The following is an 11,876-nucleotide window of genomic DNA, read 5'->3' as shown; positions in this document are numbered from 1 at the left end:
GATCTACATCGATGTGACAATTGGCGTGGCATTAGCTTGCTAGACGTTGTTGGCAAGCTATTTGCTCGCATCATCCAGGACCGTCTCCGCCCTTTGACCGAAAGTAACTTGCCTGAATCACAGTGCGGATTTAGGAAAGGACGCGGCTGTGTCGACATGATATTCGTGGCACGCCAACTCATTGAAAAGTCCGTTGAACACGATACTCCATTGTACGTCCTATTAGTTGATCTCAGAAAGGCGTATGATTCAATTCCCCGTCCAGCGCTGTGGCGTGTACTGGAGAAGGTTGGTGTGCCCCCGCATCTGCTGCAGTTGATCCGGAGCCTTCATGTCGGCATGAGGGCGCGTGTGCGAGTTGGTGGGGGATATACGGAGGACATCTTTGTCAACAATGGTCTCCGACAGGGCTGCACATTGGCGCCCACCCTCTTCAACATCTACTTTGCAGCTGTTGTATCTGCGTGGCGCTCACACTCATCTGTACCTGGCGTGACCCTGCGGTATCGCATCGGTCGAAAGCTGGTCGGAGATCGAACAGCCAAATCCCGACTTCTTGCGACTGAGGTTACAGAATCCCAGTTTGCGGATGATGCGGCACTCTATGCCGTTTCGTACCAGGACCTTGAGGTCATGACCAACGAGTTCGTCGGATGCGCCTCTCAGTGGGGCCTAACAGTCAGCACGGCCAAGACCAAAGCTATGGTGGTGAATGGTGTCGATCCGCCTGGGGTTCGTCTGGACTCTGGAGGGGACATTGAGGTGGTGGAAAATTTCACCTGTCTTGGCAGCACCATCAGTGGCAGCGGTGCCCTTGATGATGAGGTTCGGGCAAGACTTGCCAAGGCATCTCGCGTGTTTGGTTCCCTGCAGAGACCTATCTTCCAGTGTGGATGTCTCTCCGTTGCTATCAAGAAACTAGTTTATCAAGCCGTTGTACTCACTACACTGTTCTATGGTGCGGAGACTTGGGCCGTGAAAGCCACCCACTTGCAGCAGTTCAACACCTTCCACCATGCTTGCTGCCGCGTCATCCTTGGTGTTTCCCGGTCCAAACAGTGGCAGGAGAGGATTTCCACCGAAGAGATTGCGCAGAGGATTGGGCTGCCTGCGAACATTGATGACCTGATTCGCTGCCACCGTCTTCGTTGGCTAGGCCATGTTGCGAGGATGGCTTCGGGCCGCTTGCCGAAACAGGTTCTCTTCGGGGAGCTCTCAGCAACCCGCCCTCGCCATGGTCCCAGGAAGAGGTACCGGGATGTCATCAGCGCTGACTTGAAGGAGGCAGAGATCTCGGATAGGGGCTGGTATGACGCAGCTCAGAACCGCGCAGATTGGAGGCAACTTACACAGCATCGTCGCGCTCCTGTGCAGAGGGTGGACACATTCCCCTGCCCCTGTGGTCGCGTTTTTGGTCGGTCAGGAGACCTCAAACGCCATGCAAGATATTGCTCAGCTCGCTAGCTATCATCGCCTTACGGCGATGGGCGTCCAAGGTCCAAGGTGTGTGAGTGTGTCTTCCTTCTCTTTCTCATTCTCCTATCTCTTCTTTCATTCTCCTGGGCGGTTACCAACAGCCAGTGTATTCCGGAGTATGTCGTGTGGTGTGTGTAAAAAAAATTAAAAATAGGGATTCACTGGCCAGAAAAAAACCACTTCAATCAGCTGTGTGGTGGATACCAGGCTAAAATTAGTGGCGGTCAATTCATCAGCCTTGCAAGCTGTTGAATGGTGTAATCCCAGCACTAGTTGTTATGTCTAAACATAGCTGTTCACTATCATCGCTTTTGCGATGGGCAGGTCTGAGGTCTGAGGTGTGTGTGTGTGTGTGTGTGTGTGTGTGTGTGTGTGTGTGTGTGTGTGTGTGTGTGTGTGTGTGTGTGATTTAGAGAATGTGTGTGTGTGGGGGGGGGGGGGGGGGGTGCGTGTGTGTGAGATTTAGAGAATGAATGTGTGTGTGTGTGTGAGAGAGAGATATAGAGAATGAATGTGCGTGTGAGAGAGAGATTTAAAGAATGTGTGTGTGTGTGTGTACGCACGTGTGAGTGTATGTGTGTGTGTGTGTGAGAAAAGGGAGAGAGTGTGGGTGTAATGGTGTGGGCATGTGTGGATTTGGCATTTACGTCCCCAGCTCTATTCTACTTGCAAGTATATCATTCATGGCGGAACTGCTGCTGCATAGCCCCAAGTCTGAAGACTTGGCAACTTCACGCCTGCACCTGACTCTCTTGCGCTATGACACGCGTCGCCCATGATACCCCTCAGAATTTCCCACCTTGCTCCCCCTTATGTTCTGGCTGCCCGTTTTGGATCCATCAGTTGCCTGATGATCGTAGTAATACGTGAAACTCAGAGTTGTAACAAAGCTTCCTAACTCTCTCTTGTGTAATAAGAAATTTACCAACTGGACTATTGTACTGGACTATTGTACTGGATAATTGTGACACAGAACGCTACACGTATTTACATAGATTATAAATTCAGACCCTTAACTTAAATTCATCTTTGCGCACAACGAGGCGAACATCAGGAAGCAACTCATTCCACAGAATGGCACCCCGGAAGCGAATGGACGATCAATCGTCACACAGGCCCTGGAAGGAAAGGGACGTGCAGAAGTCGCGTCATCTGTCCACGGGTAGCTCTGCGTTCGTGGTCGACCAGATCGGGGGCAATAGGTGTGTAGAATGACGAAAACAGTTGACTGGTGAGAGCGTGAAGACAATGGAAGACGAAGACAAGGACTTTCTAACGGCAGAGCTGCTCAATGGTAGATTACCGAAGTCTCTCGCACAGGGGCTGGGTAGAGACGGGGTCATGCAAACGCGAGACTGTGCGGATGCCAGCCTTCGCTAATCTCTCAAGCCGTACCGGGCCCAAAGCAGTGAGAGAGGGGTAGAAAGAGTTTGCGGCGTAGCACAGCTTCGCCTGGATCATAGCAAGGTACCACGTCCGCCGAGCCTGAAGACTCAGCTGTTGTGCGTGTGGTTCTTTGGGGTTTATTTTTGACTTTGTTGAATTGTTTTTGTTGCACGTGCAGTCTTCTGTGCACCATGGAACGCTTACCTCCTTGTCACGTGGAAAATGAAGCCGGAGTGCCTCTTTAAAGGGGAAGTTAAGGCAAAAATTAAAATTTCACCAGTTGTAGTCTTCGGGGTGCTGAGTCGAATGGTCGTGGTCCGAGGAAGCTGAGACGCGCCCTTCCTACTTGAATCCCAATCGAACTCGCGCACTTCCACCGAAACTGGGTGACTGCGCCCTACTAGATGAGGATTTGTATGCAAAATGTCACTAAAAGCGCCATTTCATTCTTATAAAAGCATGGATGACCACGATTGGCCCATATGTTGTAGTCTTTTGGACGCTGAGTCGATTGGTTTTGGTCCGAAAAGGCTGCGATGCAGCGTTCCTCCTTTATTCCCAATCGAACATGGTTGAAGAAGCGGTCACGTGCTCCTGCGTACGCCAGTCACCTGGTCACCGTGCCTGAAGGGTACGACTAATTTACTTACTAGCCTGTTTGACCTTTTTTGGGTGCACTCCTGTCACTCGAGTTGAACTCGAGTTGAACCTTGGTGTGAAAGTTGTCGCCTGCTGGCGTGGTGACCAGGTGATTTGGGCACCCAGGAGCACGTGTTAGGCAGTATGATTGCGTGCTTGCGTTGATGTACGACTACGAGCTTGATGGTACGCTTTTCTTTTTTTTTAGTTCTGAGCGTTCACACTAGTCTTCAGGCGCATCGGAACGACTTTGGAGGTGGGGCGGCCATGGAAAAAATTCCCCCGGGAAAAAATTTCAAAATTTTAAAAAGCCAATTGCAAGCATTTGTTGTTGTTGTTGTTACTTTATTTTACTTCACCAGAATTACAGGCAGTAGAATGCCTTCTCACTAGACCAGGTCTAGTTCTCACAAATGATGAAGAATGTGAATGAACATGCTAAAGCTACTGAAAAACAAGAAAAAGAAAAAGATGAGAAAAACTTGCGTTTTATATTTTATGACGGTATTTGTATGTGAGTGACAGTGATTAAATGACAAGGGAAAGAAAAGAAAAAGATAGAAAGAAAAGAGTAAGAAATAAACGAAACAGACCACAGAGGCCGCCGCAGCTGCACTTCAGACAGCCGTAAACCAGCTGGAAGCCTGGGGAAGTACTTGGAGGGTTACCTTTGAGCCCTCTAAGTCACAGCTGATGTCCGTGACCAGGAAGCTTGCCCCTCTAGACTTCCCCCCTGTCCAATTCCTTGGCACCCCTGTTCCTGTCAGCAGCCAGTTGAAGCTCCTTGGGGTGGTGTTCGACGAGAAGCTCAACTTCAGCGCCCACCTCCACCAGCTTTCTGTGCGCGCACATCAACGCCTCCATTTCATGCGGAAGGCAGCCCCCATCCTGGATGCTGCTGGACGCCTAACCGTCTATAAGGGCTTTGTAAGGCCCATATTTGAGTATGCCCCACTAGCCTGGCTTGGTGCTGCCCAGACCCACCTTGGGAAGTTGGACACAGCACAGCGCAAGGCCATGCAGATGATTGGACCCACCACCGTCCTCCAGAGTCTGCGGGCCAGACGGACGGTCGCAGGGCTGTCCTATCTCTACAAGGTAGTTAACTGCAAGGGCCCACCCCGTCTGACACGCATGCGCCCTCCCCCAAAACCACGGGCCGATACTGTTCGAACCCGCCAGCAGCACTATGCTCAGCACCAGCACCGGGAACAGCTCTTAAACACCACCCCCGGCACCAGTCCCGATTACCTTCGACGTTCCTTCCCGTACTGTTTCCTTGAATTGTGGAACAGCCTCCCCGAGGACGTCTTTCCCCGTCTGGCCAATCACTCTCCACTCACAGCTTTTAAAAAAGGTGTCAACAAACACATTTCAGACCAGCCATGGTCTTGGGACGTGCTTTGAAGCCCATCATGTTGATCGTCTCACTGTTCTTTCCAGATCGCACCTCTTGGTTTGGGGATGTGCATTGAAGCACCCCATACTAACGGTCTATACTGTCCTCTCTTGGTCACCACTCTCCCTATTACCTATATTGTAATTACCATTCATGTATTGCGCTTCAGATTTTCTTCCGTTTTTGTCTCTTGGTGCGTTACCGGCATGGCGATACTGAGACCTAATGGTCAGTGGAGTGCCTGTAGCCTCACCAGCACTGCTACTATCTGTGACTGTGGCGACCACCATTCAATGTCTAGTCCTCCCCTAACCGTACCCCAACTCTCTCTCTCTCTCAGCTCTCTTTTTATCTGTCTTTTCTTACTCTTTTTCTTTGTCAGCTTTCCTGGTGGTTATGTGCTTTTTCAAGTAAATAAAAAAAAAAAAAAAAAAAAAAAAGATGTATGAAATAGAAATAGAGAAGTTGAAGTATTTGAGGAGAAAAGTCAGTTTGTCGATTAGAGACCAAACCAAAAGATCAAAATGCACATGTCTGACGAATGAGTTAAGACAGAGAAAGCATGTCAAGAACATCTGGGCACAGCAGGGCTTTGAAACCCAGAATATCTTCATGGCAACGAATATTTGCCGGAAGCCTGTTCCAATACACGCTGCCCACGAATTGCATGGACGCACGAGATGCTGGTCCACGAACGAATGGAATTTGGAGAAGACGTGAGACCTGGCCACGTGTAACACGGCGTGTGCTTTGCTCAAGACCAGGTTCAGCGATCAACAGAAAGAAAGGCGAAAATAGCATGCTTGCATTGGAAGCAAGACATCTATGAACAAAAACAACAATCTTGAGCTTAAAATGGTGGATCAGTGGGGAAATATTTAATCTAGAAATAAGAGGAGCGGTCGGTGTTTGACGAGGGAGCTGAAACACAGCTCTGACTCCAGCCTTGCTGATCTTCCCCAAACGGTCGAGAAGCTGAGCTGTGAGGCTTGGGTAGAATGCTGCTGAAGCATAACACAGCTGGCTGTTTACCATACTGGTGTACCACGACCGTCGAGCTCTAAGCGTTAGTGAACGCCCGTGTCTCCACAATTGCCCTATGGTTTGTGCAGTTCTACGTGACACATAGTCGACATGTGGCCTCCATGACAATTGGTCGTCAACGATCACACCAAGGTATTTTGCGGTGGCCGTGACCTCCCGTTGCTCGTTGTTGCAGAAAACATCGGGTGTGGCAATGGCTGCGCCACGAGGCTGAACGAACATGACCTGAGTCTTGCTGGCATTCATTACGAGGCCGATGTCTTCAAGCCATCGGGAGATATCAGTTACTGCTCTCGTCAGAGTTCTGCCAACAAAATCTAAGTCAGGATGGGAGAAATCAAGGATTATATCGTCAGCAAATTCTTGGTGATTGACAGTTGCAGGAAGTGCTGTGTGCAGATTACGGGTGTACAACACAAAGAGAATGGGTCCAAGAACGCTCCCTTGCGGAACACCACGCGTACAGCCAACAGAACAAGACAAGCTGTCCTGCACCCTCACTTGCTGTGACCTGCCACTGAGGTAGTCACAGAACCAGTGTAGGGGTGCTCCTCCAATGCCTAGGGCGTACAGTTCATTAACCAACCTCTCATGTTGTACACGATCAAACGCCTTCGACATATCAATCATAACCAAACCGGTGTACTTGCGCTCGGATTTCGCTAGTAGCCAGCGATTCACTGCTAGTACCAAGGCATCTTCTGTTGAATGGCGGGGTCGATATGCAAATTGAGTCATCGGGTATAAATCATTGCTGTACAGGGAGTAAGGATACAGGTCTGTAGTTGCGGGCTGATGAGCGGTCTCCGGCTTTATGCAGGGGACTGATGTGGGAGTGCTTGAACGTGGTGGGCACAACACCACTCTGTAGTGAACTATTAATGATACAGGAAAGTGGAGGAGCAAGCACATTTGCACATTGCCGCAGGACAATTCCAGGTACAGAGTCACTGCCGGCAGCTTTGAATGGATCCACAGCTTTAAGACACTTTTCAACATCTGCAACACTTACAGGTTTGAAGACGTGAAGACTGTTGGCTGGCATTGGCCCAAGTGGCGGGTGCAGATTCTGTGGTCTGCTTGGGTCATTGACAATTTCACCGAAGACCTGGCCGAGATCCTCAACAGAAACCTGAGGTACTTGACGTTCCTTCCGTCGCCCTGTGACTGTGTTCATTGCTGACCAAAGTTTCCGCTGATCAGGTGTGTTGCACTGGTTTACGAAGTACAGGTTACGAAGCTTTCGGTCAAGCTTCCTGGCAAAAGCTCTGGCGAGCCGATGTTGCTCACGAAGCACCTCATTGGCTTGATCCTTCATGAGTCGATGGTGTAGCCTGTTGCGGTGCCGTACTGCAGATACCAACTCCTCAGTTAACCAAGGACAGATACGGCGACCACGCTTGCGCCTCGCCACCAAGGGGGCGTGCTCATCTAGTGTTTCCATAATAGCAGACGTGAATGCACCTGTCATGTCATTTATCGTGCCGTTCCGAGGGAATTGATGAAAGTGGACACACAGATCAGTCTGAAACTTCTCCCAGTCGATGGTGTGGATACGGCGACTCTGTCCGGGTTGTGATGTTCGGTTTACCCCTGTCTGGTTTACAGGCAAGTGTGCAAGGATGGCGAAATGGTCGCTAATATCTCCGTAAATCGTTTCACAGGCACCAGAAATGGGTGTATTTGACAGAAACAGATCTATGGTTGAAGCCGTGTGGCTCGTGACACGAGTTGGTGAGGTGACATAATTCCGAAGATTACTACTGGATAGTACTCGGTGCAGATGTTGTGCGTTCGGAGAGTTCTCACAGCTGTAATCAATGTTGAAGTCTCCAATGAGAACGGTAGATGCCTGAGGGCCTTCCATAGCAGTTTCTATGTTCTCTTGAAGAGAGTCCCAGTACGGCACTGGCTTGTCTGGAGGACGGTATCCACACCCGACAAGGAGAGTATCACCAGCAAAAATTCCCGGTTTTACAGTAGGCAGTCAGAAAGTGTGATAACTGGGCAGAAAACTGAGAGGGAAACTGAGGAGACATTCAACGACCTGAGACCTAGCTCCAACACATCTCCAGTGAGCAAACCAACAGCTTTCCAACTTGAAAGGTTCATGGCTCAGTAAATGAGGAAAGAGGGGAAGGTGAGCACAGTGATAATGTGCACAAGCTAAGTCCCGCGGCAACAGAGAACGTCGCCTCTTATAGGACGAAGGCGAGACCAGTAAATGTATTGGCACTGCGGTCTAACTACAATTTGAGGCAGCAAGTGCGGTCTAACTACAATTTGAGGCAGCAAGGCAAAACACCCAACTTGGGTAGGTCAGAAATATCAAAGGTGAATATGGAAGGGACACTTTTGATTGTTTTTCACTGCAGGAGGTCTCTGCCTTCATCATGGGAAACTCTCTTTTCAGTGCTCTTCAAGTAAGTAACTCATTATTTTCTGTGTGAATGGGGGGGGGGGGGTGGTCAGTGGTAGTGGTGCTATAGACAGGCTGTGTGATGCAATGCACTGTACATGACAGTATGGTGTTTGGTGGACTATAACAGAATGGGAATGTCATGGTTCAGTGCAGGGTGGGTGCAGGTACATTGACAGCAAAGTCTGTGCTACCTGTCATGACAGACCTGGCCAGCCTTGGGGCCAGCTCAGCTTGTCATGCAATCTCTGAAAAGTACATGCAGTGAGAGTACAACTGTCTGCATGTGTACATGCTGTGTGTAGCCTACATTGCACTAGACTGCTGTGCAGAGCTACATCTACTACTGACACGCCACTTTTATCTCTGTGTTCACCGCCTGGTGCGAGTGTTATTTTCTTCTCGAGATTTCTCGTGCTGTATTTGTGATCCCAGAGACGTTGCAGTGTCCCTTTGCCAGCTTGATTGTTGAGAAAGCAAGTTGTGAGAAGCCGAGTGTGTTGGACTAGAGAATAATTCATGCTTGAGCCATGCCTCCTGTGACCTGTGTAGCGTGTGGCTGTGAAAACAAGAGGATTAAACTGGTCCAGTGCCTCCACTCTCTGTGCATATCGTGCCTTGAGCAGAATGTTGATGAAGATGGCTCCATTACGTGTCCGAAGTGCAGGACGTCGACACCATTGCAAGCTGGCCTTTCTTCCACGTTGTCTTTGCCAGACAGTTATGCCAATGTAGAGGGTAGTGGTGCAGAGCAGAAGTCTGCAGTGTCGTGTGACGAATGTATGGATGTAAAAGTGGCTGTTTCGCGCTGTGCAACATGCAGCAGTCATCTGTGCAGTGTACACACCGAAGGACACAAGCTCTCCCGAGCTACACATGGTCATGAGGTACTTGCATTGACTGAAGCAGGCACTGAGACTGCTGAGACCGCTACTGCTGCTTCAGCTACTCAATCGCAGCATCACTGTGCACTGCACTCAAGCAGTATCCTGACCAAGTTCTGCACAAAGTGTAAGAAGCTGTTATGTGAGCGATGCATTGGTACTGGAAAACATGAGCCACACAAACAAGATCTTGTGTCTATCAATGCTGCAGCAGAGAAGATGAGAGCGTCAGTGAATGATTTGTTGTTGAGCTGTGTGTCTGAGAGTGATGGCGTTCTGGAGAGCTCCATTCAGAAAGTACAGTCCACCATTCGTAGCCTTCATGATCAGATAGAGCTTGCATCAGAAGAGGCCGTGCTATTTTTCCGTTCTCTGGTAGAAACTATTCAGAAACGAGAAACCAGTGTTCTGAATGAACTTGATGATCTTCAAAGTCAGGCACTGGGACCTCTGGAGAAGCAACTCGCTAGGCTGCAGGGCAGTGTGTCGCAAACGGAGGTGGTGAGAGGCATGCTGGATGCTTGCCAGGACAGTGTGGATTTTGTGCGCATGTCGTCTTGGCTAGTGACAGCCTTGACCAGTGCAGCGGCGGTTGGCAAGAGTAATGCTGAGCCATGTGTTGTGAGCGGCATCGTCTTTGCGGCAAGCGACACACGTGATCTTGTGGCTGCCATCAGCAAAGCTGGTCTTTGTGTTGACGCAGCAAAGAACAAAGTGCGTTGCTCAGGCAATCGTAAGATGGGCAGTGATGTTGAGATCGACATAGAGATGAAGCACCTTTCCGATGCTGCTACTATCAGCCAAGACCAGCTGAGGAAGATCGATGTAGGAGTTTGTGTGACAAATCCGGACGGCAAGACAGTCCAGTGTGAGCCCCTACAGCAATCATCCACTGGACATCTGGTGACTAAATGCCGTCCTGCTGCAGCCGGCGAATACGCTGTTTCCACCACGATTGCCGGTGTTCCTCTGAAAGGTAGTCAAGTGAAGTTCAGTGTTGTTCTACCAGCACCTGCTCAGTCGGCACCTGTACCTGTGTTTGATATCGACCGCTGTGATAAGCATATCCACATCAGTAACAACAACCGAACCATCCGTAGGTCGTCGACCGGCTGGAGCTGGCGTTCAGTGTGTAGCTCACCGATACAGGAGCAGTGCGGTAGTAGTGCTATACAGCTACGTATAGATGTCATACACTATTCCTGTATCTGTGTATATTTATGTGCATCGTCTAGTCCAGTACTGGATTGGGTACATAGCACACAGGGTGAAGTGTACGGTTGGTGTGGTTACAGTGCTGATAGTACCTCTCGTGGTGGTGGTGCTCTAGGCCAGCCCTGGAAGAGAAATGATTTGATCACATTGACATTAAACCATGATGATCATAGCCTGACCGGACTGCATCATCGTACCGGTGTAACTGAAGTGTTGCGCAACATCCCAACCAGTAACCTATGCTGGTATGTATCGTTGAGAGAGACGGGTGATCAAGTGACAATAGTCCATTGAATCCCATTACTGATCCGCTGGCTATGGCCTAATCTGTAGTAATACGAGCACAGGATGCTTGTCAGGATGGACTTGTTGCGGCAATGCTGGTAATCAAGTTACGTGTATGTTTTGTGAAGTATCGTTTTCGTTAGTAGTCTCCGGCTACAGTGACTACACAGTATAGACTGATGACAGAATAGGAATTGTCTGCTTTATTAGATATTTCTATGTTGCTGGATGTCTTGCTCACATTGTTCTGTTGTTTTACCCCAGTATATCTCGTGATATCTGCTTGTACGTTTACTGCCTGTATTTTATCCCACGCACTGGCTCTTCATGTTTGTTTGTTTTCCCTAGCCTTTTCCATCGCTGCAATGTCCTTGTGAGGACCCTGCGTACACAGTAATGCTCGTAACCATTTACATGTAGCAGTTATGTACCCTAATGCTGAAACCATGACTATGCATAATAATTAGGACAGTAGCATAGGTACACATGATGTACGTTACTAGAAGATGGAGTCATGTGTTTAGATATGTTCTACTCCTAATCATTCCTATAGTCACATCCTGCTGACACTCCTCAACGTGTTGCCTAGACTTGCCCTTACCACAGAACTGTAATCGATCGTCTTGTCTTTCCGTCTGCGCGATCTGCCTGTTTCCATTGCACGTTTATAGTATTACAGTTTCCTTGCACCAACGTTCCACTCGCTCCTGCTGACTTTACTCGCGCTCTGTTTGCTGCTGCCTGCTCTATGCTTCTCTTCGCAGCTGCTTCCTATATAGACTTCAGCGGTATAAGTTTGCTGACTGGAGTAGAGTGTGTCAGTTGAGTGCAGTAGAGTTGTAGAGTTGAGTTTATTAGAGAGTTTACATTACCGCTCAAGGGGACTTGTCCGCTTGAGCCGGGTTTTTGCATTGCAGTTTCTTACCTATCCTTTGCATTTCTACTTTTACTATATCGGACCTTTGTGCTCCGCCACGCTGATTTCTCTGTACGTTGGGTCTGAGGTATACCTGAGTGGAATGACCAAGAGGTGCACATATACTTTGTGCAAACGGGCTTGGGATAACTCACACATAGGGATTTTCGGCCGAACACGGCACCTTGATTCCTCAATGACGGTCATATTCCT

General features: G+C 49.2%; 1 protein-coding gene across 1 annotated transcript; it reads left to right on the top strand.

The window, feature by feature from the left end:
- Positions 1 to 8,490: 8,490 nt before the first annotated feature.
- On the top strand, positions 8,491 to 11,728 carry LOC135818168 (E3 ubiquitin-protein ligase TRIM45-like). The gene has a single exon (XM_065331512.1). The coding sequence runs from the start codon at positions 8,894 to 8,896 to the stop codon at positions 10,754 to 10,756; it is 1,863 nt and encodes a 620-aa protein (XP_065187584.1). The 5' UTR covers positions 8,491 to 8,893; the 3' UTR covers positions 10,757 to 11,728.
- Positions 11,729 to 11,876: the final 148 nt, after the last annotated feature.

The sequence above is a fragment of the Sycon ciliatum genome, chromosome 5, assembly GCF_964019385.1.
Source record: "Sycon ciliatum chromosome 5, ocSycCili1.1, whole genome shotgun sequence".
In the NCBI taxonomy this organism is placed as follows: Eukaryota; Metazoa; Porifera; class Calcarea; order Leucosolenida; family Sycettidae; genus Sycon; species Sycon ciliatum.
This window is presented reverse-complemented; position numbering and strand designations above follow the sequence as displayed.